Genomic DNA, 24,081 nt, shown 5'->3' on the forward strand with positions numbered 1-24,081 from the left:
GACAGACGCGTGTATCAAATCTCGCGTGTGCCAGTCGAAAGGCTACCCTCCCCCGCATGTCATTCATTCCGCACGTCGGTGACAACACACGCGACCGCAGACGTACAATACTTCAGCCGCCTGGTCCTCACACTCGACACAAATGATCAGCTCTGGCGCCGTGCCCTCAGCACCACCATGGCCCTCGGCACTGGCCGCAGCGGTCGGTCCAGCTGCCACACTCGCTGCCATTGCTCCTTGTTCCATCCAGCGCCCAAATCACCAAGACAAGACACGAAGAAACTGGCCCTTCCCTTGCTGACGCTTGGACGTGGGCATGTGAGTGAGTGTGTCTCTTCTCTCTTCTCTCTTCTCTCTTCTCTCTTCTCTCTTCTCTCTTCTCTCTTCTCTCTTCTCTCTTCTCTCTTCTCTCTTCTCTTCTCTCTTCTCTCTTCTCTCTTCTCTCTTCTCTCTTCTCTCTTCTCTCTTCTCTCTTCTCTCTTTCGAGTTTCAACAACCGTCACTGGGTTTGTCAGCTGGAGTGTACTCACTCTTACTTAACTTCAACGGGGATGATGGCGTTGCCGTTGGGATCGCGGCCAACAGCGCGGCGAACGCTTCGGCAGCGGTTTTCGCTACGAGTGCGACAGACGGAAAGCGATCCCCTCTTGACGTTGATAAAGGAAGCACCGCATCTTGCGGTGACGGATGTTGCCCTTCGATTGGTAGAGCTGACGGCTGAGCGACCCGATGCTTTGGCCGCCAAGCTTTGGTTGCGTGAGCTGGTTCTAGAGCAACCCCAACTGGCACCCGACAGTGATGCTTATCTGCCTGCCCGCCTGATTCGGGAGCTCCGCGATGCCCCCGAGCAACTCGTCCTTAATGCGATGCGGCAAATGAGCGAGGGATCTGCCAAGATCCCGCAGCTGCAGGCCGCCCGTCTCGTGACACAGCATCACCGCCGCCTAGCTGCTCCTGCCGCCATCCTCAGTGTGCTTCGGGAACATGCCGCCCTCAGTGAGGCGTGGGCCTTGCGCATGTTGGGATTGCAGTTGCTAGACCATGAGCACGGTGCCGAGGCAGCCCGTGTCCTTGATCTCAAGGCCGATGAGCCTCTCACGGCGGGCTTTGACATGCTTCAGCAGGCTGCGCACCTCCAACATGCCACAGCCATGACGGCGCTAGCGCGCTGCCATGAACTCGGCATTGGCACGCGCTCCAACCTCGATGAGGCTTTGGCTTGGCTCGAGTCGGCAGCCGATCTTGCTGAGCCCATAGCTGCACACCGCCTGGCCGTGCTTCTCGGAAAATCCTCGGAACCCCGGTCCACTCGTGAGGCGAACGAAACACAGCCGCCGCAGCGGGATCAGGCTGTACCGGATCGCATTGTGGCGTTGCTGTGCGCATCCGCCGCCAAAGGCCTTCCCGAGGCACAAGTGGAACTTGGCGTGCGCGCCTATCGGGGCCTCGAGGCCCCGACCCTTGCACTGCTGGCCTTGGATGACATTGGGCTGGAAGACAGCTTGCCTGAGCGCATTGCTCGCGAAGCACCAGCGATACGACTCTTTCGGGCCGCGGCGCGGCAGGAGCATGCAGAGGGTCACTTTAATCTGGGATTGTGTTACCAGCACGGTCGTGGGGTGGCGCCGAACCGAGGGCTAGCCCGCGAGCACATGTTGCTGGCGGCAGAACTGAGCCATGGCCCGGCCTGGAACCAGCTTGCGATACTAGAAGATAACACCCCGCTGCTGGCAAGGGTACGGGGCGTGTCTCTTTCGGCCAAGCAGCGCAATCACCTCAACAAGGCCCTGGAGCAAGGCTGCACCGTGTCCGGCATCACGCTGGCCTGGCAGCACGTCATGCAGGCCATGGGAGAGACGCGGGCCGTGGTGCAGGGGCCCATGCTGGAATTTCTGCGCAATAGTGCGCAACAACAGCACCATCCTCGGGCGCAATTTCTTTTGGGCTGCTGTCTTGAATATGGTTTGGACGGAGAGGGCACCCGTGACATCTGGCAGGCCCTGCAGCTGTACGAATCGGCTGCTGCCGGCGGTTTTGCCGAAGCACAGCTCCGATTGGGCTATGCTTTCTTCTTGGGGGAAGGACGTCCCGAGCGAGCAGATCGCGCTGTTGCGCTGTTTCGTCAAGCAGCCAGGCAAGAGCTACCAGCCGCCATCAATAACCTGGGCGTGGCCCACTACCACGGGGTGGGTGTCAAGCGGGATCTGGCTCAAGCCGCTCTTCTGTTTGTACAAGCTAGTCAGGACGGAAACCTGGCGGCCACTCGCAACCTTGCCGTATGCATGGCCTTGGGTCATGGCGTGGCCAAGGACGTTGAAGAAGCCGCTGAGCTGCAGCGGCTCGCGCCTCACACACAGACCCATCCCCACCATGGCCTCTTCATCTAGGTCCCTTTCACCCCAGCATCTTTATCAGCATGTCAGATCTTTTTTCAAACCTCGCAATTTATGAGAATAGTTTCCGTCTATGTTTTCTGCTGCCAGACATTCAAAATTTCGCATAAGCAACTTTGGTAGAAATGGGATGGAACTCAAATGGCCCTTTTTTCTTTTTCTTTTCTTTCCATTGGTTATTATTTCCAATATTTTTCACCCCGCGGCCGACCCCCGGCTGCCCTTTGCTCTTGTCCCTCTCTTTCTGTCGACATAACCGTCAGCGAACCGTTACCGTAACATACACGCACACAAAACTAGAATTCCTGCGGTGGGTTTTGGCGGGAAAATTTGCCTTTCGTCGACAAACCAGGATCGGATCGGTTTTGCAAGAGGTGAGTGACAGGATTACTCTGTGCCCGGGACTGCCCGCTTGCGCTGCCCTCCGTGGATGACGGAGGGAGGATGCCGCTGCCAGATGGTGCACGTCTCAACTTGTTCTCGCCGACGGCTTGCACCCACTGCCAAACACAGCTGGCCTCTTCTGCGAACCCCAAGGGCCCCAGAGTGGCCGTTGAATTTTAGGTTGAATGACCATCAGTCATGGCCGACGCCGCTGTGCCGTCGCAGCAACCGACCGAAACGCACACCCCCAGCGATGCGGTACGCACGCGCTCGTGGCAATATGGCAGCTTCGGCTTGGCTTCTTTTGCTGTATTGTGCTCTCTGTTTTTGTTTTTTTGTTTTTCCTATCGAGTCTGCTTGGGCCTCACCTCTACCTCTTTATCTTCCTCTCCTTTCATCTCTCGTGTTTCTTGCGGTGACCTGCCGCTCTGGCCGCCTCATTCGCATGTGTGATCATCTTGATCCGCACCACCCACACCGCCCCTGGATGACTCAATGTTCAAACACAGCCCGACGGTGGCTACGGTAATTACATGTCAGACATGACCATGGCGCAGCAACCAAGCATAGAGCCACAGCCCACCATGCCACCTGGTGCCGCTTCGGAGAGCGAGGAGCGTGCAGACGAGACAGAACCTAATCATGATGAGGCAGACCTCCCCGACCATCAATATCAGCACGAGCATCAGCACCAGCACCAGCACCAGGGCTACCATAGCCTAGCACAGCAGGTTCGCACTCGAGCAAGCCTATGCCCCTGGCTCCTTTTATCAGTATTGTTGTTAAAATCTTTGTTAGGAGTGATTTGACTGACTGTCTGCCGCTCTTGCTCTTGCGCAGGCGGATCCTTCAACGCCCGGTGTCGCCACTCCTGCCGGCAATGGCGCTGCCATGCAGGGTCTGACCTCCTTAGGGGGTCCCGTTCTCCTGCCGGGCCACGCTCAAGGCCTGCCACCCAACTCATATCATCTGGCTCAAAATATGACCCCCATGATCAATTACCAGGGCGAAGGTGGCTACCTGCCTTCCCCAAGCCATGCCATGGATGCCCCGGCCGGCGAGGAAATGATGCAAAACGCCGTGACGCTGTTTGAAAATGTCCGTTGTCTCGACCTCGCAATCAGTTGTTGCGTGCATTGGCTCACGTCTTGTCCTGTATCCTATGTACAGCTCTTCCCAGCCTGTGTACCTGCAGTCATGGAGAATAGCATTCCTGAAGAGATGGTATGTTTTCCATCTGGCTTTTTCGCCTATTGGCCGTGGCTTTCCGCCTGTTCGCCGTGGCTTTCCCGCTTATCGGCCGTGGCTTTCAACTTTTATCATGCTGTGGGATATCTGATGGTGCACGTTGGATTCATTCATGGCCTGGCCGCACCTTGCTGATAGATAAGCAAAGCACGCGGCTGGAACAAGGCGGACCTGAGGACCGTGCTTAGTAGCATTCCACTCCGTGAGCGACTTGACCTCATGCTTATTCCGCGCTCTTTGTTCGAACTGGCCGTCAAAATGCGCCGTGATCACAGCAATGGGGCTCCGCGCACGCGGTTCAGCGTGGAAATCAGCTCTGAAGATAGTGATGCCAGCGGACGCAAACGCACCCGATTTCGTTGCCTTGCCTGTCACCGCCACCATGGCTTCCACTCGGGCCTGCAGCATGTGGGCTCATCGCTCCGCTGTCCACGTCGCAATGGGCAATTGGATTGGACACAATGGAATCCTTGCCCATGGGCCGTCTTTGGCTTATCCTTCATCTGCACTTGCCTCCGCCCGATGCCGCAAAGCCAGAAACGCAAGAATGACGAAGACTACGAGGACGAGGGCGAATTTCAGGCCAAGACCCCGCGCCCGAGCACAGACTACACCCGCCTGAGCGGGCCGTCTGGGGCTGGCACGCCAGCAGGTGCCGCACCTCCCCTGGCACTGGCTGGATCCCAGCCGGGCACCGTTATGGCCCGGGTGCCCCCGCTAGCATTTAACGCTCAATTTGGCTCGCCAGCGCCCGCCCGCTTGGGCCCAGGCATGGGTGCCATGTCGCTTGAGGGCACGAGTCTCGATGGCTGGCTCATGCAACTGGAAAAGTTCAAAGACGACCTCGAGTCCTTCTATGCCAACGTTAGTCAGCAACACTCGGTGTTTATCGCCTCCATCAACAACATGCAAAGTCAGCTCATGCAAGTGAAAGCCGCCGAGGAGCACGCCCCGTCGGCTGCCGTGGCCAGCAGCCAGCAGTCTTAGGATATGTGGCCACTTTACTCATGCTGAGGTGGTGGGCATCCGTGTGGCATCCGTTTGACCTTTTTTTTCTTGTGTGTGTGTGCGTGCGTCTGTTGCGCGCCTATTGCTGGTTTTCTTTCCCTCGCCTCCCCCCTTGCCCCGTAGTTGGGTGGTCAAAAAACGGGTGAGCGTGCTTCGGGTACAAAGGCATGACGCCTGCTGTGCAGGGTCATGCATCAAGTTGCTTACCGACGCCGAACCCGACTCTCTAATTGGACTTTGCCTTCCCTGGTCGTTTTGCTGGTGTGATCGTTCTGTTTTCCATTTGGTGTTGTTTTGTCGCTGTTGGCGGTGTTGTTGTTGTCGTCATTGCAGACACCACTCCAGGCTGTCGTAGCCGTGTTGCCGGTCTCTGCTTATGGAACTGGCCAGTGTACAAATTTTATTGAGTTTAGAAGGATAAAAGAGGATTGTCTCTCGCACATGCCCCTGTCTGACCCATCGCCACTCTACCTTCACGACCCATCAAATCGACTCCCTCAAGCTGCAGACCACACCTCTTTCTCCCATCACTGCGTCTCTCTTGACCTCTCTCTTGAACTCTCTCTTGAACTCTCTCTTGAACTCTCTCTTGAACTCTCTCTTGATTGAACTCTCTCTTGAACTCTCTCTCTTGAACTCTCTCACCCTCCCACCTCTCTCTCAAACTCTCTGTCTCTGTCTTTCAAAAATCTTCTCTCTCTCTCGCTTTTTTGATGACTCACACACTTGCGCTCCAGAAATTGGTTCGCGTTGAAGTTGTGGTGGATCAACGATGCTCAAGGAGTGTCAGTGAGGTTGGATCTCGGCCCTGGTGGTGTGTTGCCGCTCCCAGGTGCACCTTTTTCATCAACAGCGCAAACAAGCAAACGCATTCTCGAGCGGGCGGACGACGCCAGTCTTGCTGGCCGAGGGTGCAGTTGGGATTCGTGCACCATGGCCACGGGCGCGCTCACTCCCGAGCTGGAGAAGTACATTGAACAAAACTATGTCTTTGCCAAGCTCCCTGCTCCTGTGCAACAGGTACGACCGCCGCGAAAGCTGCAGGCGATGCCAAATGGCGAGCCGTCACTGCCTCACACGCTCCGCAGACTGCCAGCTGTGTGCAATCTGCTAATGCTGCTCGCTGCTGACTCTGGCCCACGACGTGCTGGCTAGGGTCTTGGAGGGTCGAAGCGCGAATACGATAAGCTTGTCGTGCAGTATTCCCTGTCGCATCAGCTGCGCTACAAAAAAGCGCTGGGTACGCTGCAGATGCCATGGCGCTTCAGTTAGGATCTTGATTTGTGTCGTGTCGAAGTATGTGACAGCTCAAGGCGCACACTGTGGCTCGCCCGATACCTGACATCCTATTGCAGTGCGCAAGCTCGTCCCCGATGAGCTCCAGTATTATCAACAGCTCTTGCACCACAGCCGAGAACACATGATGGTGGGATCTTGTCGCACCCCACTGCGCCTTTGTTATCCGCAAAAGGCCTCATGATCGTCTTGGGCCCAAACGTCATAGCTGTACCCCTATCACCTGGCAGATGTGCTCATCTATCGCCTCAACGAGACACCGTTCTCCTACTACCATGCCATTCTGTCCCATATGCTGTCATCGGACCGCAGCTATGATGCCCTTCCCAACTTTTCGGCAACTGACTGTGCGTCACGAGTGAGCAGCTCCATCCGTGACAATGCCCGGCAAAACCCGGCAGTCCACTTGAATAAAAGCGCCGAAACTCTTTCATTGAGAGCTGACCACATGCCTTGCATACTGCTCGACAGGTTTGGCCTTGGTAGGCATTGGCCGCAACGAGTATATTGATCTCCTCAATGACAGCAAGTCGGGACGGGTTGGTCAAGCCATGTCCGCCGCCGCTCACTGCGCTGCGCTGTGCTGCTGGCGCAGCTTTTGTCATGAGGATGCTTATGCACTTGACATGCTTGACTGACACTTTCAAACGATGGCTAGGGCATGTTTCGCAAGCGCATCAACCCCAAAAACCTCCTGCCCAAACAACCGGTAGCTCGTTGCACCCCGGTCGTGCCACCCCCATCATGCAAGTTAGGACCCTCGCCTGGGTCTCATCTCACTGGTCTGATGATGTATGACGCAGCTTCCACCGCGCAACCTGCGTCATTGGTGGCTGATCCGAGTGGGGCGAATCACCGAGAATGACATCAAGGTCTGCTGTTTCGCGCCTCGCGTGTGACTTTTCGTGCCAACTTGCTTCAGACCCTCCTCAAGTTGTTTTGGTTCACCCGAGCTCCACGCCGGCTCCGTGCCCCCTCATCGTTTGATGTACTGCCACTTAACTCAATTAGCTTGCGACTGTCGAGGAAAAGGCTCTCATTGATCGCCTCATTGATAGTGGACCCCAGCCCGCCGGCAAATTCAATCTGCAGTTGCTCAACAGTGCGTCCACCACCATACCGGGTGGCCTGGGCAGACCTTTCCTGCTGTGTCGACTGCAAGGCATTTTATTCATGGTCAAATGTTCTAGGCATGTTTGTGAAGCAATTCATTCATCTGGATGTCCCTGTCCAAGATGACGACCTGATCAAGGTACGCGTCGCGCACACGAGCGCGACCTGTGTTGATGGCCCCCAGGGAATCGCCCTTGCACGTGAAGGCCCTTTGCCTCCTGTCGGTCCTCCAAACCTATAGTCCTCGCCCCCCTCTGTGCCGGTGTTCTCATGTGCTTCATGACGTAGATACCCCCCTTGGAAGGATTCGTGATGAACCGTGTGCTAGGCGACTATCTCGAGCAACTGCTGTACAAGATCTTTGTGTCCGTTGATGAACACACCACCTTGGGCGATTTGGCCACGATCCTTCGCGTCAGCCCCCACCGCGTACGGGATGCCGTATCAATGTACTGCCGCCTAGGATTTGCTGTGAAGAAAAATGTCGATACGGCCGATGCGCTGGACCAATGCCACCCCTCTTGGATGGCCAAGGCCGAGGCACTGCGTGCCTCGACGCGGACAAGTGTCGCAACATTCGACATCCGGCCCTCCGATGGCCGGCGAAGAATCGGTGTGGTGTTTGATGCCAACCTGGCTGCCATTCTCATGATGGGTAACCTCAGCCCCGGGCTCAAGAAACATGCCGTGACCATGTTTGAGGCAAGTGGCAAGCGTTGTCGTTGGTCGCCCGCTGACGATGCCCATAAGTGTGTACCCGGCTGCCTCTGACCATCGTATTTTGGCAGGCCGGTAAAATTACGGAAGAGACCATGGACGAATTCTTGAGCGAGTTGGACCAGACGGTTGTGTCTGGGGAAGGGCAGACCCAGGAGTACACGCGTCAGGCATTGATCTTGCGCGACGCTCTCCGGTTCCTACGTCATAATCAAGCCGTTGATATTCCAGGCCTCACCGACAATGAGCAGGATGCCAAGGCCGAATCCATGGTTAGACGCACGGCAACAGGCGCTTACGCAACGATCAGCAGCTTTGCTCTTTGTGTGGGAGATATCGAGTGCTCACCCAAGCGGCCTTTCAACATCGTCTGGGGGGGGGATGGGATAGGATGGAGCTGGAGTGGACCTGCTCAAGTGCGAGAGCGTGCTTAGCTTGGACCGCGCAACACAGCAGCGCGTGTTGGAACGCGCGTATAGCCTGCTCATCACGCTGGCTCCGCTTGGGCAAGAGACGGCCTCCATCTCGAGCGTCAAGCCCTTTCACCACGGGCCCGCCATCCCCGAATGCGGCACCATATGGTTTCGCTTGTGGCTAGCCAGTCTGGTGCGTGGGCTGTTCCTGGTGTGCAAAAGCCCGCTTCACACCAGCCGACTGACTGATGTCTTTGCCACCTTGGTTCTCACGACCCTCACGCTTATCTCAAACGTGCTCACGTGTGTGTGTCACAACGTATAGGTATCACGGGCACCTCCTGCATACTTGCTAGCTTGTGGGACTGTACTCTGGGGTCTGCCTGGTAAATTGCTTGAATACGACGAATGTTTGGTAGTCACGTGCGGTCATGAGCCCACGGTGCAGCCCACCGCCGATCTCTTGATGACCCTGAACGGTAAGTACCTTGTCCAGACACGGGTGACACTGGCCACTCAACAGACCAGTGGATCGCCGCGTATGTCGACTCATGATGTGACGGTGTACCACTTTCCTAGACGCTTTGGCCCACTCGCCCGTCTTTGTACAGGGCTATCGTCGCCATGCCGATGCTGATTTAAGCATTGAACATGTGCCTTTGACCGTGCCTCCAGCAGATGCCATGGATCGAGTGGCAACGTTGGTGGCAAACTCGCGCCCAGCTCAACCCTCATTCCCAGCGCTGTCCGCGACCGATGAGAATGCATCCCTAATTGATCTGGACGACGCCTTGCCAGCCTTGGGCTCAGCACCGGCGCCAGCCCCAACCGACTCTGACTCACCTCTTATTGACTTGGGAGCTGCGCCCGGAGAAAGCTCGACTGACGCAGCCCCCTCGGCTACCGCTGCTTTGGCAACCACTGATTCGACGCCCAGCGCTCCCTCGCTGACGGCTACTCATGCGGAAGCCGTTACTCGCTGGACAGCACTGCATGCTCAACTGGGACTGGGTGATCTCTGTGCCCAGCTTCAGGTCGGCCCTCGCACTGCAGGTTACATCTCTGTAGTTCGTGAGCGCTCCCCGGCGCCGGCAGAGCCGAGTGGAAAGCCAGCCACAGCGACAGACCCTAGTGCAGATGCTAGCCTGGCCTCGATCGAGCCTCCTAGTCCGGCCGAGCCCGATGCACCCCAAACCAGCTCGCAGCCTGTTTTAGGGACTAAACCTGAAGATGATGATGATGATGCTGTGCGCAAGGAAAGCATCGCGTCTTCTGAAGCCCCGTGGCGCGTACATGAAGTGCAGTTTGGAATGCCCATTTTTGATGCGACCTTGAGCCGGGCTGTCCAGTGCTCGTTTCTGCGCACCACTGACTCGGCGGGAGAGAGCACCGAGCTGTATCATCAACGTGCCCTGAGTGTGCGCTTGCTGCAATTCATTGCGACACATGGAGTAAGTGCTTGACAATCATCGGCAAGGCAGAGAAGTCACTACACCTTGGCGACCGTTGATTCCCTTCGTTGAAATATCAATCTCATTTCTTGGCCGTGTTCATAGGCTAGCATGGATGATTTGGCGCACAACCTCAATGCGCGCTCATCAGGGTACCGCGTACCCTATCCTCTGGTGTCATTGCAGTGCGTTGACAACAAAGTGATGCCTTTCGAGAGCCATTGAATTGCCTAATACTGATCTACGATGGCAGACTCTTGACCGAGGCTAGCCCCATTTGCCGTGTCTTGTATGTTGATGAATTAATTAAGTGATTGAGGATACTTTAAAGCGCCAAAGGCCATAATGACTGCTGGCAGAGTGTGGAAACGTGAATTTCAATTATACTTGAGCACAAAGAGCTCTGCTCTTTTAAAACCGCTTTAACTCGCCGATTGCAGGCGGTAGATCACGCGCTCAGTGATTTGCCAGTCGCCATCTGGATAGTGGGAGACATTGCGGGTGCGAGAAAGCACCTGGTCGTTGGGCCCGGGCTGACCCGTAAATTCATCGCTACTAAACAGACGATGGGCACGTCCAGAGGCTTTGTGCGTCTTTTCTTCAACCTTCTGAACCACCTCTTGTGCGCCATGATGAACGGTGTGAGCAATCTTGGGTGCCAGAGTCGTCATGGTGAATTGAGTGGGGATCAAAACCCCGGGCACACGCTCCTTGTAGCGAGTCCACAGCTCACCGTATCTGAAACAAGAGTGCAATCCAAAAGGTATGCTTTTGTGAGCCCTTTGTCTAAAACGTGCAAGAAGCAAGGCGAGGTGTGTCTTGTATCCGGCTGAATAAGGGGTGAAAACATACTTGCTGGCACACCGAGCCTCGTCACGGTAAATACGATGGGTCAAGAGCACAGTCAGGTACATGAGGTAGTACCAGGGGACCCAGGAGGTAATACCCGCCGGCAGCGTCCAGAAAAAAGTGAGCAGCAGCTCAAACGTGTAATTGATCTTGCGAGCCGTCCAAAAGCCGTCCACCAGCAGTCGCCGTTTGCCGTCCGAGATAAAGCTGGCTGGTCGACGACCAAAGCCCAGCCAAGAGATGGTGCCATCGTTCTTGAACTGAGTCTTTTGCAGATCAATGCCGTAATTAATTACCATTGAGGCGATTCCACAGACGATGCTGAGGTAGGCCACAAAGGGGGTGGATGTTTCGCCAAGCTTGCTGGCCATGGCATACGAAGGTGTCAAATAGACAAGGGGAAGGAAGGAAATGCACCCATAGGCCAGGTAATAGCCGACGCGATCATGCATGATATCCAGCGTGTGGTAGTAGCCGTGCTCCCACCAGAAGAACTTGAAGAGATATGCCTGAATAATTTCACAGGGTTGACAAGTGAGAAGTGATTGCGCTGTCTTGGAAAGCAAACATGAGACAGATCAATGGGCGTCAATCGAAGAAGAGAAAACGCACATGCATGACTGTTGTGTGGGCCAACATGCCCCACGTCATGCCGTCGTTTCGCTTGAAGTTATCCAGAGCAAACAAGGAGGCAAAAATGAGCCACAGCGTCATGCCCCAGCGGCAGTTGGTCCAATTCTGTTGGCGAGGAAAGCAAGTCGTGTTCGCGTGTGAGCATGCTGGTGTGAGAGCAGCAGGGGCATAGAGTGCAGCAACGGGAAGTTGACCCTGACCTTGATCTGAAGATTGCGGCCATCGAATGATGGATACAGCTCGAGGCCGGAATAAAATTGTTCGATGATGCCACCCAACGTCAGTTTGGGGGCCTTGGCCACGGGGCATGTGGGCCAAATACAAGCCCGGGCGTAGAGAAACAGGGCTACCGAAAATCCAATGACGGTGCTGGCGCGAATCAGATCAGGGTAGACGTCCACAAACAGCACATCACCGGGTTCCACGTTGGCCATGTAGCAAAAGTAGCCAGCCACGACCACAGCCCAGGTGAAGCAGGACTGGAACGGGCCGAGCTTGGGATGCCGGGCACGCTTGTTGGAGCCGTCTGGCAAGGCTGGTCCAAAATACGGCTTGCAGCGCGCAAGGCGGTCAAAGATGATCATGCCAATGACTTGGGAAAGGCCAAAGGCAGCGATGGCACCAACGGCCCAAATTTCAACGGTGAACTGGCGGGCGCGCACATGGGGGTTGGTCATTAAGGCCTGAAAGGCAGCCAGGAGATTGCCTCGACGGTGTTCAACGGCTTCCAACAGCAAGGGCATGGAGCCCATGCTCCAGATCATAAGCAAGAGAGGCAGTGTAGCACTACGCAGGTCGGCCAGGTTCCAGAAGGACGGCCGCGTGTCGGGCTTTGTCGGCGCCATCTTGCTGGTAGGCTCGACAAGACAGGCGGTACAAAGGCCCAGATGGCGCGATGGGAGCTTGTCGAGAGCAAAGTCGTTGGCTCGTGAGAAAGAGAAAGGCAAGAAGAAGAAGCTGTGTCAGCGGGGCAGAGCTGGTGAAAAATGGGCAGGGATGGGATCCGTGACAGCATGGCCAAAGTCGGAGGAGCCGTGTGCTCGGCATGTGGGAGCCCGCTCATGACGTGAACTGGCTTGCCCCTGGCACTAGGTGGATGCAATCATAAGAGGGCGCACTGCACGGCGCGGGCGGGGGCGCTAACGAAAGGCCGAAATGTCCCGAGAGGAGCGGTCGAGCCTATGATCAGCTCATCACTTGGCATCCAAGGCGTGCGTTGCGTGTGCAACCTCTCGGCATTTGGAGCCCTGGATCAAGTCAGCCGGGGAGCCATTCATCAAGCTGGAGGCTTGAGCCCATTGCAAGCCGTGCAATGTTCTAAAGCAGCGACCACACGACTCACAGCCAATCATTACAGCACACCAATACGTCACGAAGTGTAGACCTGTGGCAATGTCATGTCCGAGTACAGGTGTGAGCCAGCCATCACCACCGTCCGTCCGTCCCGTCAGCAACAAGTTCCCAGGCACTTGATTGCACGTGTAAGACAATTTCTTGTCAGTATTTGTCAGCATGTCAGACGCTATCGGCGTTTTCGATTTTATTTCGGACGGGTGTTGACGTGCTCTCTTAAGTTGAACGCTTCACACACACACACACACACTCACACTTACACACACACACACACACGCATTTGGCGCCACGAGACGAGAGACGGCGGGACCAGAGGGCAGACGTGAGGCTGGCTGGCTGGCTGAGGTGAAGACGAAGCGGGTGGGCAGGCGCAACAAGAATAACAACAAGTGACTGGAGGCCCGTTGACGCCGCGTGCAGTCCATTCTGAGGCTTTTCCTTCTTTGTGTTTGAGTTCTCGCTTGAGGGTTTGAATTATTTTTCTTTCAGGCGGGTCAAAATGGCGGCCGGCGGTCAGAAGGCGCCCAAGCCATCGGCCCAGAAAAAGACTGTGTCCCCTGGCAAGACTGTCGCAGCAGCAGGAGCTGCCCCTTCGAAAAAGGCAAACAACAAAACGAATGGCAAGAGCAAGGATCGGTAGGTACAGCTTGCGGCCCGTCACTCCTACGCACATGCGGTGGCATCCTCTCGCAACACACGGACTCATGACGCTGTATTTTGACACACCAGGGGAACAAAACCGTACTTGAGTGAACCTTACAGGATGCAGGACGTAGCCGTACCCACCAATGAACAGTGGGCGCACATCAAGGCCGTGGTGGCAGAGACGTTGCAACCGATCGCCGACGCGAAAGCGCATCGCCGTGCCGAGCGTAATCTGGCGCGCCGTGGTCGCTTCCCAACTCGCCGCCAGCTTCGCGCCGCCCAATCAGCAAAAGATGCTGCGGCCGATGCACCAACTTCTCGTACGCAGCCTCCCCCTTTCCTTTACAAGGTTCAAGCCGCACAGGCCTCACTCACCTTCTCATTCACTTCCTCGCTCTTCGCTTTGCAGCGACGGATGGCCCGCCTTCCAAGCGAAAGAAGGAGGAGCCTCACACAACTCCTCAAGAAAAAACGACGGCCAAACAAAAGTCTGCTGATTCACCCAACTTGATGCAGGGCTTAGCCCTCGGCATCAACCATGTGGCACGCGCAATCGTGTCCCAACAAGCTGTTTTGGTTCTTGTCGAACGCAATACCCAGCCCTTTGCACTCGTGCAACACCTGCCCGAGCTCTGCCAGCGCCATGAGGTTCCCTTGTGCTTGGCCAACGGTGTGGAAGACTTGCTCCGACCTTTGCTTCAGTGTCGCTGCAAGGCACTAGCTTTTCTCAAGTCCAGTGAGATGGAGCAGGAAACGGCCACCACCGCCATTGCCAAACTGTTGCCCTTGGTGCCCGTGCCTGACCTCCCTTGGCTTGCGGACCAAGCCTATCAGCCCCTCCAAGTAAGCTGGCCCTACCCGGGAATACATTGCTTTGGTTTGCTATGTTTTGACACGCGACCTTGTGTTTGTTTTTTGTTTGTTTGTTTGTTTTTTGTCCTGGACAGGTGACCCATGTGCTGCGGGTGCCCAAAGATCAGCAGCCACATCGACGCAAGGGTCAGCTTGCACAGCAAGCGGCCCTGCAGAGCACGAAATGACCCCTTCCTTGTCCATTCTGCAAAGCCATTAGAGGCAGCAACGCAGAAGCAGACAAGCCCGTTAATGGAGAATGTTTAATTGACCACATGGCCGTGACGGTGAAGCAAAACTGCATGAATGGGCAGTCGTGATGCTGGAGAGAAAGACAATGAGAAAGAAAAAGGAAGGAAACGTGGAGAGACAAGTCTCAACATTCAAATGGCTCAACAACAGCAATGTGATGCCCATATCAACGGCTTGGCCGTCTTATAGTCCACTTTGAAGGAACAGCAGGGTCATCCATCAGAGTGCACAACCAAACCCACGGCAAGTATTACAGCATGCCGAAAGGGGTTGGTTTGCAAAGCATAAACACGAGGACACGAGATTCCCTCAACAACGATTAAAACATTCAAGTGCTCGACCAGGCAAGCTGGCAAGCGCGTTTATGCGCCAAGTCCCTAGCGCGCCAAGTCATACGACATGTTCTAAGCGACCTTGTCGAATCAAGAGCTCGGCGTCTGCTCGGCGCATGAGATGCTGGGTGCCCTTGATCAGATTCACAGTCTGGCCGTCTCCGAAATCCACCTCGCCAATCGTATCCAGCACCCGGACCGTGATGGTGGCTTCTTTGGGGGGTTTGAGTGTCTATGCACAGCAGGGCCATGCCGCCCCCGCCATGCAGATGAGAAATCGAAAGATTCGTGCCAATGGACCGGTGCGCCACAGAACGATTGCGCGCTTACCGTGGTCAGATCCAGGTCTTCGTAAGCATTGGTGTAGGAACCTAGCACTCGATTATACTGATTTGCAAAGTTGCGCTAACCCGTTTCGAGCCACAAGCAGAGCGTTTTGGTACATCAGAGCGTGTGTTGGCCGTGAGTGCGCTATTTGCCAGCAAAGTTGGTCCAGGCCGAAAGATGCAGCAAACCTCGCTCTCGCTGCAAAGTGGCCTGATATGCGTCGGCAATGCTGCCCCTAGAGTCCAGCGCAGGTCCTGTAGCTTGTGAGCCCGATTATACCTACCCATGCCCGATGCCAAGACGAACACACATGCCAGGTCACAGCTGAGCATACAACCAATCCACCCGGCACTTGCTGCGAGGCATGGCAGCAAAAGCGGATGAAACGAACAAGTAGGCGAGAACGCAGCGCTTGTGTCGTTGCAAGACAGCAAAGTGAACGGTAATGTTGCACGAGATTCGAGGGTCTGCCAAAAACTCGTCGGTGGGATTACCATCCTCGTCCTTTGAAAAGCGTCTTTGGGGGGCACAAAGCGGGATGGCAGATGATAAGATTGCAAAAAGAAGCATGGTTGTGTGAGCAAACGCAACTTGTAGAGTTTGACGTACTCTACCATCGCACGCGCGCTGCGCTCTAGCTTGCGCATCTCGCCGACGATTTCCTTAATGCGATCCTCCTGTCAACAACGGCATGGCTCTTCGTGATGAGGTTGCTGCATACCTTCCATTTGTACAGGCCAGGTGAAGCGCAAAGGATGAAGGAGAATGCTTGCACCGGGTTCTGCCGGTGTGCGCAGAAGGACCCACATTGTAAAACGGCAGGGTGTGCTCAGCGGCGCGAACGAGCTCACGAACGAGCTCCACCGACGCGGAGGCACGTAGATCAATGTCCTTAATTTCTGCCAAGACATGATCTGTCATGGTCTCTGCCTGACTGGCACCGGGGGTACCCAAGTCACCCCCGGTGGCGTCGCTTCGCGCATCAGCATTGTCGGCCATCTCAAGCGTTGACGCGAATGGGCGTCATGAGCCCACAAGGCAAAGACGGTCGTTCGGCGCAGCACCACCCTCTCTCTCTGTCTCTCTCTGTCTCTCTCTGTCTCTCTCTGTCTCTCTCTGTCTCTCTCTGTCTCTCTCTGTCTCTCTCTGTCTCTCTCTGTCTCTCTCTCTCTTATCTCTTTTTGTGTTTGTAACGGTTAGTTTGAAACTGCTGTCTGGTTCTCTTTCTTTCTTGTTCTTCTTCTGGTTTTTCTTCTTTTTTTTCCGAGTTGTCTTTCGTTTCTCTGGTTTGATGCGCTGTATTTCTCGTTCTTTTTCTAGAGAGGTCTCGACAACTCGGTGTGGACGCGGCCAAAGGGTGGTGTGCTGGGACTGAGCAAGGAGAAGCCGGAAAAGGGTGGCTGGGCGTGCGGAGATAAGATCAAAATGGGTAGATTGGCTCCAATCAGGGCCATACTATGAGACGAAAGAGCAATGAACCCCCCACACATAGGGATGCTTGCTGTTAAGATGCACTGCCAACTCCTTGCAAGCACTGAGAGCTAAGCAATGCAACCATGGCATACCGACACGACAACATTCCCTCCAGCGGCGAACTGAACGGCGTCGGCCGGAGGAACGAGGAAGAAACCCTCCGCTGAAAAACAAACGGGAGACCTTCCCCGACCCTCCTTCGAGCCAGTCCATTTCACCTCAACACCACAAACTCTCTGATACAAAGAACGATTTAAACAAACGCACAGACCAACACTCATACAAAACACCAGCATGACACCTCAGGACACCATGGCGAACAACGTCACTGACTCCGATCGAGAGCAATAACTTGAGTGCAGGGCACGTCGGCAGGCCAGGCATAGAGACTAGAGAAAAGCAAGTGACTCGCAGGAGCACAATAGCCAACAGAACCAAAATCAAATTTCAAAAGGGGGGAGAGAGAACAAGGCAAACAAAGACTCGACGACCGACGCGCAGCACGGCGACGAGGCAGACGGGGCCATCTAGGCAACATGGCCCAGGTAGCACGGGAACAGCAGGCCGGGGTGGGCCCTTAGGTCGTGTAGCGCCGCATGAACATGTCATCATCGGTATCAACCAATTTGTACACGTGATGGCCACAACCGAGACCGGGCTTGGCGACCTCAAACACGCATGCAAAACTGAAGAGGACCTCGCCCGTGGATTGGTTGCGAACGGTTTGCGTGACGTGGAAATTTTCCAGCACCTTGTTCATCATGTCAATGTCGTCCAGTGCGCGCAGCCGCTGAGCAAACGTAGCCATGTACTCACACAGCGGGGATCGATTCATGGCGTAGACGTAGCGGCTCTGGTCATGAATGGGTTCCTCCACATGAATTTTCTCCACCACCTGAGTGTGCGAGCGAACAGCCATGGTCCAAACATGCCGGGCGTGGCCATAGGTGTGAGGACGAACATGAATCGTGGTACAAGCCGTATGATGCGAATGGCGAGGCATGGAAGAGCGGAGCAACCAGCACTAAGACAAGGTGGATTTCAAAGCATACCGGTTTTCCGAGCTGTATTGCGCACATGGAGATCTCGACCACCATGCATTCAAGGCTTTCGAAGCGGCAGGTCAGGCCAAAGAAAGAGCGATCGTTGATGCCATGCCCGGGTGTCTCGGTATCCGCCATCGCGTGCATGGTTTGATTCGGATCAAACGTCATGTCGACCCAAAATTTCACCAAGAAAAAGGCTTCAGGTGGGCCCTGGAGATAGGCTTCGTGGAGGCGGGGGAACTTGTCGGCGATTTGCGAAAGCTCGATGCACTCCATTTGCGGATCCGCAAAGTGGTACGAGCCCGTGAGCTCAACAAAGTTGTGTGACCCCGCACCCATGGGGTAGTCTACAAAGGCGTGAAAATAGTCCAAGGCCAAGCGCAAGCTGGATGGGCATGGGGACGAGGGAAGCACAATCCCGCATGAGTCAAATGGCTGGTGGGCGTATGCAAGGGACGGGGCGAATCAGCGGGTGGCCCAAAAAAAAACAGCCACGAGTATAGACACACCGTGCAATGCCGTTATAGGTACGTGATTGCCAGGCGTTCTGTTGAGCGGCCGATGCGCCGTGCTGGGCGTAGCTATCGGTGCCACTGTAGGTCATCATGCGACCGTGGTGGGCACTCTCCGTCTCGCTTCGTTCGCGGCTTGAGGGAGAAATGGTGCTGCTGACAATCTCGGCCGAGGAAAGTCCGCTGAGAGTGTGCGCTAACTGCTGGGCCGCCGCCGGGTTTTCTTTGAGCTTGGTCTGAAGCTCGCGTTGCTTTTTGCGCGCCAGCACTTGAATGTGACTCGAGACTTGTTTGCGGCTGCGTGTCTTGCCCGTTTTGAGTTTGATGTAGCGTGCAATTAGCTCGTTGCGCCCTACAGAATCCGGGTCGATGCAAAAGAGTAAGATACAAGAACGGAGCTGAAGGGGCCAAGGGAAGATGGGAGCTGGCGCGCGTGTGCACCCTCCCTTGCGTCTCAAAGAGTGTCGCGTCTGTTTTGCCAGAAAGCAAGGGGGAGATGGAGACGCACCGTACATCTTGCCCTCTTCGGACAGGATGATTTTACGACGACCACAGGGGGGGTAAATCTGCAACGCCTCCGCAAAGGCCTGTTCAATGTCAGGAGACCATATACCGTCGCCATCATCCAGGGGAATGGCCTTCATGGCACTACTTGAGCTGGTGACTGGGGTGGTATTGGTTCCAGGTGCCATGGCGGTGTTGGCAGTCACATCCATTGTGGGCTGGTCAATCGGCGCAGGCGAGTCGAGCTCGTCGTGCGGCTTGGAGGGTACAGGGGAGGAATGCCGGCCACCTGGCCTAAACGGGGCCGGGAGTGGCGGCGAAGGGGTGACCAGGTGATGTATAGATAAAGGGAAGTAGGGATAAGATTGTTTCGACGACGTCAAGCCCGGGGCAGGTTTGGTGGGTTGATGCGGAGAAAGGATGTGGACCGATGCGCGGCAGCAAGCGAGACTCGACGGGCTGCCCTCGGCCGTGGATCGAATAGCTGGACAACAGGGAAAGAAAGAGAAAGCGTTTCGAGGGCACCAAGCCACAACAGCGCGAGCCAGAGCCGAAGCGGCACTGCAAGCTGATGCAGATCGGCAGGCTCTTTCAGGAGGAGGCGGGCGCAGCCAGGGGCCCAAGCAAACAAAAATCGAGAGGGACAGAAAATAAGCAAGACTAACCCCCAACGACAGGATCAGCCCAGGTGTGGCCGCTGCATGCCACAACAGTGCAAAGGAATGTCGGCGTCGGATCAAAAAACCTGACCACTATCAGTTGGACCGGTTTTTTTTTAAATCCCTTTTCCCGCATAAGGAGAGTTGTCTTTCAAGCATTGTTATCCCATTCTTACAACGGTTGAACCGTTTTTTCAAAAACCTTCAAGAGGAGGCAAGAGGATCAAGCAGCACGCTGACCACTGCCAGGTGTAACCACTAGGACCATAAAAGCGAGCGCGCGCGGACACTGCAACTGGAGCGGACGCCCTTGCCAGACGAGCGCAGATTTGCATGCATGCATATAGTGGATGTCATATGGTAGCAACTGCAGACTGCGGACCGAACACTTGCGACACAAGCAAAGTAGACGAACCGCACTGCGTTTCGAGCATCGGGGCCCGGGAAGGAAGCGCAGCGTTCTGGTGATCCAAAGGCAAAGCTGTGGTGTGGAGAGGGACCTTTGGACCTTGCACCCTTGCACCCTTGGCCTCTTACAGAGGGAGAAGAACGACAAACAATGTCAGCCCAGACCCTCCGTCGATCGACACCACGACAACATTGGGTGTGGTCGCGGCTGGCCAGTATGTTCAACAAGTGGCTGATCCCTGCGCGGCTCGTTGTTGGCTCAGCTTCAGGGTTGGGCCATGGTAGCTTACGCCGTCTTGTGAATCTACACGACAGGCTTTTATCATGACCGACAATTCTGCGATGTCACAATTCGCGCCGGCGACCGTGAGGTAGGTCAAGGATACGTGAGGCAAAGCGACCGCAATGATGCTCGCGCCTGAACGGAGAGATAACGTCCGGTGGGCCGCTCACCTTGATTTTTGTTTCAGTTCCCAGCACATCGGGTTGTTTTGGCAGCAGGTAGCTCCTTCTTCTCTGCCTTGCTAGCTTCAGACGGACAATGGCACGAGCTTCAGAATGTTGGTTCCTTCTGTTCGAAAGGCCCGCTTCCGTTTGCCAAGCACCGGAGATGTGTGTGGTCGCATTCAATTCTATACTTGTCCTCTTGATAGAATGTAGTTGAGCTGCACGAGGTGAGCCCTGAGGCTGTAGCCGCGGTGCTCGAATACTTGTACACCGGCGGGCTCGAGCTGCATGGCGACAATATTCTGGCCATCCTACATGTGGCCAGTGAATTCCACATTCTACCCGTACGTGGCCATCTGCATGCACGTCCGAACGCATGCACGCCCACGCACACACAACCTGCCTAGGTTTGACCCTCGCCTTGCTCTTGTGGTCTGCACGGGGACAGCTACTGGACCTATGTACAACCTTTCTCGCCCAGAGTATCGATCATCGAAATGTGTCGCAACTTTTCGAAGTGGCCCAGACCTATCGGCTTCCCGCCCTGACCGAGGTGTGGACCCCCATTCGCTAACCGAAAGCGCTCCTCTTACACACACGCACAAGCACGTGCGTGCGTGCCCCCGGTCTAGACCATGGCCCGTTTACCTACCGCATCGTATGCCACGCTCATGCCTTGCCCTATATTTGCCCCTGCCAGGCTTGCCGCGCGTGTGCGTGCAAGAATTTTGTTCACCTGGTGCAAACGGTCGAGTTTAACGAGGTGCCGTGCCCTAGACGCTGGCCGCTGATGGCTTGACAGCATGCATCTGACTTGTACCACCATGACCTGGCATGCCATAGGCGTCCTTTGAGTTTCTGCTCTTTGTACTTGGCCAGCAAAACCTTAACGTGCCATCGGAGATTCTGGTTGTGCAGGCCATTCTCAACTGGCTTGAGGCACAGCTTGTCTCGACACCTGCGGCTTCAGCGTGTCCAGAAATCGGCGACCGCGCACACCAGCTATTCGCGCACGTGCGCTTTCAATATCTCACCTCTCAGCACCTGGCCACTGTACGATCTGGCCGGCTCTCTGTAATGAAGCAGCCGCGCCTGCTGACCCTGCGCTGTGGAATGGCAGGTTGCCCACCACCCAGTCTTACAGAAGTTACAGCTGGACATGACCATGCTTCATGGGTATGTCGTCTCAAGTCTGTTGTTGGTCTCATTTTTGATGGTTGCATGGATCTGGTGCGAGCTCGGACCTGTTTGGCCTTGCTGTCTGAATCCGAGCAAGGTCCCCACGAGCGTCCCCTCAACTTGCTGCTTTGACCATGGGACTGTCAACGTCTGCAGAACGACTTCAGCCCAGCCTCCACGATTGGGTCAGCTGGAAGGCATGGTCCTGGTCATTGGCGGGTACACCTATTTACATGGCCGGGTCGATCGGTGTGAGTATTTCAATGATGAACAGCAACGCTGGGCTTTTTTGCCCTTTTGCACCCAATGGCCCCGGTCCTATTTGGCGGCAGCTTGCGTAAACGGCCACGTGTATGCCCTGGGAGGCTATGCGGGACTGCAGAGCCCAGATTCTAGCCTCGACGCCCTTGATCGTGTGGAGCGATACAGCGTCCTGGACCTCAACTGGACCGAGGCAAGTCGTTCCGATTGGCATGCTGCGCTTGTTGGTGTTGTTGAGTATTGTTTGCTGTTGTTTGCTTGCTGCTTTCGTGCCTCTTTTAACCCGGCTCGAAGACTGAACTGATACCATCGATTGCTGTCCGGTCGTGGCATCAGGACGTGCCCATGAAGGTCGCTCGGGCGCGCTTTGGATGTGCTGTGGTCCGTCAACTCCTGTACGTCGTCGGTGGCACCAACCGATCCGAGATGCCCGAAACCTCGATGGAGGTCCTGAACACGAAGGCATCAAAAGCGAGGCGTGTGTGGGAACCGCGGTCCCCCTTGCCAGCACCACGGTCCGACCACAGCGTGGTAGAGCTACGTGGACGTCTCTATGTTATTGGCGGTTACGGTGGACTTGGTCAGACGGAGCCCTCGGATCGTGTTTTCTGCTACGACGTCGAGCGAGGTCTGTCAAATCGCCATTCGGGTCCGTGTCAGCCTGCTCCCAGATACTGAAGTAGTATCGTTTGATGCGTTTTACGCAGACGTATGGACAGAACGAGCGCCTTTACGCTTGGCTCGGGCCATGGCTGCCTGTGTCGCCCACGATGACCAGATCTACGTAGTTGGTGGACAGGGTCCAGATCCCTCAGGTGGGTGCCAGGCCGTGGGCCATCTTCTCTCCAAGTCCTTCAAATGTTGCCCTCCTCTTCTCAATTCATGCGCGTGTTCCTTCGGGTTTGCCTGCACTGCTTGCCTTGTGCCTCAAACAGTGGCAAGAAGCGTGGAGATTTACAATGTGGATGCGGACCAATGGACGCCGGGCCCGAGCTTGGAGCTGGATCATAGCCAGGGGTCAGCCGTAGTCATGGGTGGTAAAGTCACGCTGATCGGTGGGTTGCACCAGCACAGTGTCAGCGGTCGGTTCTTGCAACTAGAGGGCACCACTTGGCACAAGTCGCAGAGCGAAATGGTCTTGCCGCGTCGTGGTGCTGCTGCGACCCTTGTGACCATGGAATAGACGACAAAAGCCAAGCAAAACATCATCTTCTCAGATGCAGCCGCTCAGACTCGCTCGGCATCCCGCACTTGTGTCCTCTTCCTCCTGCCCTCCACCATTCCTCGAATCCATCTTTGGCATACAATCTTTTAGGACGCCATAGTCATTATCGATTTGGATCTGATCAAATTTCTCTTTTTTTTTCACAATTTTTTTCGCAATTTTTTTTTTTTACATCCTTCTTGCGCTTCTGTCAGAACACCCTCCTCGCTTGCTCGATTCAAGCATGAAGAAGGTGGCCTTGCCTGCACCTTGACGAGCATCATATCCGTGTTGGCGTCCTGGGGACCATCGAAATGGTGGTGCTGGTGGTGGCAGCAGCGGCAGTGGGACTGCTGCTGAGCGTCGACTTTGCCACAGCAGTGCCATGCCCTCCCGACAGCATATTTATGCATGCGCGCAAGCAAGGTTTTGATGTTTGCGGGTGCCTGCCCGGCACGAGGTGTCATGGCTCATCATGCCACCAAGGCGCACACGACAACGCCCCCGCCTTTGGACCGGAACAACAAGGATTTCCGCCCACTTGCCTTGACTGCTTGTATGGGACTGTCTGTGCTTGGGCCGCTAGCCCGCTCCTCTGCCCTCTGCTTGCATGAGTATCGCTCACGCGTCGCCGTGCCCGCATCAGCTGTCGGCTGGACCAGCGCGAAGATGGGCCAGTGTTGCGTTATTCCGGGGGCGTGACCCTGCGCGACTATCCGGACCCGGTTTTATCCCGGTTTTGCCACTTTAATGCCTCCCACGTCACTCCTGCCCCGCAAGCACCGAGAGAGGTGGCCTGGCTTCATGTACCCAAGTGCGTGAACCGATGGTTCGCTTTGCAGTACGCGATGGGTGCTAACCCAACGATCCGTGGCGGCAACTCAGGTGTGGATCAAGCTTGACCAACAGCGTGTACCAGTTGCTGTGTGCGTCATATGGCGACACGGCAGCAGGATCGCGAGCTCCCCGGGTCCAGGCCCATGGAACGTGGCCGTCCACCAGCTGCGCTGTCTGCCACGAGGTGTGCCAAAAGGCAGGCTGTGCGCGCTTTACGGGCTGGGCGCCGCATGACGGGCTGGTGCGCGGAAACAAGGTGGGGGGGGGGGGGGGGGGGGGGGGGGG

The 24,081-nt window shown here is 55.7% G+C and overlaps 8 protein-coding genes across 8 annotated transcripts; 5 read left to right on the top strand and 3 right to left on the bottom strand.

Annotated features, from left to right (window-relative positions):
- Positions 1–177: 177 nt before the first annotated feature.
- MONBRDRAFT_26462 (uncharacterized protein) lies at positions 178–2,387 on the top strand (the record flags this gene model as incomplete). Its single annotated transcript, XM_001746790.1, has 2 exons — positions 178–322; positions 709–2,387. The coding sequence occupies 2 exons, from the start codon at positions 178–180 to the stop codon at positions 2,385–2,387; spliced, it is 1,824 nt and encodes a 607-aa protein (XP_001746842.1).
- Positions 2,388–2,975: 588 nt separating this feature from the next.
- On the top strand, positions 2,976–5,452 carry MONBRDRAFT_32907 (uncharacterized protein; the record flags this gene model as incomplete). The annotated part of the gene is made up of 5 exons (XM_001746791.1): positions 2,976–3,035; positions 3,287–3,508; positions 3,618–3,875; positions 3,948–4,001; positions 4,164–5,452. 5 exons carry the CDS (start codon positions 2,976–2,978, stop codon positions 5,010–5,012), a joined length of 1,443 nt encoding a protein of 480 aa, XP_001746843.1. The 3' UTR covers positions 5,013–5,452.
- A 514-nt stretch (positions 5,453–5,966) lies between these two features.
- Positions 5,967–10,248, top strand: MONBRDRAFT_26464 (uncharacterized protein; the record flags this gene model as incomplete). Its single annotated transcript, XM_001746792.1, has 15 exons — positions 5,967–6,053; positions 6,189–6,273; positions 6,389–6,459; positions 6,538–6,676; positions 6,801–6,868; positions 6,988–7,038; positions 7,133–7,201; positions 7,341–7,431; positions 7,520–7,581; positions 7,731–8,195; positions 8,231–8,431; positions 8,550–8,765; positions 8,898–9,051; positions 9,152–10,023; positions 10,129–10,248. 15 exons carry the CDS (start codon positions 5,967–5,969, stop codon positions 10,246–10,248), a joined length of 2,751 nt encoding a protein of 916 aa, XP_001746844.1.
- Positions 10,249–10,445: 197 nt separating this feature from the next.
- Positions 10,446–12,350, bottom strand: MONBRDRAFT_26465 (uncharacterized protein; the record flags this gene model as incomplete). The annotated part of the gene is made up of 4 exons (XM_001746909.1): positions 10,446–10,761; positions 10,876–11,381; positions 11,485–11,610; positions 11,706–12,350. The coding sequence occupies 4 exons, from the start codon at positions 12,348–12,350 to the stop codon at positions 10,446–10,448; spliced, it is 1,593 nt and encodes a 530-aa protein (XP_001746961.1).
- Positions 12,351–13,357: 1,007 nt separating this feature from the next.
- MONBRDRAFT_26466 (uncharacterized protein) lies at positions 13,358–14,543 on the top strand (the record flags this gene model as incomplete). Its single annotated transcript, XM_001746793.1, has 4 exons — positions 13,358–13,494; positions 13,588–13,823; positions 13,913–14,346; positions 14,451–14,543. 4 exons carry the CDS (start codon positions 13,358–13,360, stop codon positions 14,541–14,543), a joined length of 900 nt encoding a protein of 299 aa, XP_001746845.1.
- Positions 14,544–14,724: 181 nt separating this feature from the next.
- MONBRDRAFT_32908 (uncharacterized protein) lies at positions 14,725–16,301 on the bottom strand. The gene is made up of 5 exons (XM_001746910.1): positions 16,074–16,301; positions 15,876–15,943; positions 15,455–15,545; positions 15,270–15,344; positions 14,725–15,171 (listed from the first exon to the last, which is right to left on the bottom strand). Exons 1-5 carry the CDS (start codon positions 16,263–16,265, stop codon positions 14,998–15,000), a joined length of 600 nt encoding a protein of 199 aa, XP_001746962.1. The 5' UTR covers positions 16,266–16,301; the 3' UTR covers positions 14,725–14,997.
- A 1,015-nt stretch (positions 16,302–17,316) lies between these two features.
- MONBRDRAFT_26468 (uncharacterized protein) lies at positions 17,317–19,013 on the bottom strand (the record flags this gene model as incomplete). The annotated part of the gene is made up of 4 exons (XM_001746911.1): positions 17,317–17,634; positions 17,792–18,170; positions 18,295–18,649; positions 18,806–19,013. 4 exons carry the CDS (start codon positions 19,011–19,013, stop codon positions 17,317–17,319), a joined length of 1,260 nt encoding a protein of 419 aa, XP_001746963.1.
- A 1,590-nt stretch (positions 19,014–20,603) lies between these two features.
- MONBRDRAFT_9220 (uncharacterized protein) lies at positions 20,604–23,861 on the top strand (the record flags this gene model as incomplete). Its single annotated transcript, XM_001746794.1, has 5 exons — positions 20,604–20,924; positions 21,195–21,491; positions 22,092–22,335; positions 22,427–22,570; positions 23,575–23,861. The coding sequence occupies 5 exons, from the start codon at positions 20,604–20,606 to the stop codon at positions 23,859–23,861; spliced, it is 1,293 nt and encodes a 430-aa protein (XP_001746846.1).
- Between the last annotated feature and the right edge of the window lie 220 nt (positions 23,862–24,081).

Source organism: Monosiga brevicollis, genomic scaffold (genome assembly GCF_000002865.3).
Source record: "Monosiga brevicollis MX1 MONBRscaffold_14 genomic scaffold, whole genome shotgun sequence".
Lineage (NCBI taxonomy): Eukaryota > Choanoflagellata > Craspedida > Salpingoecidae > Monosiga > Monosiga brevicollis.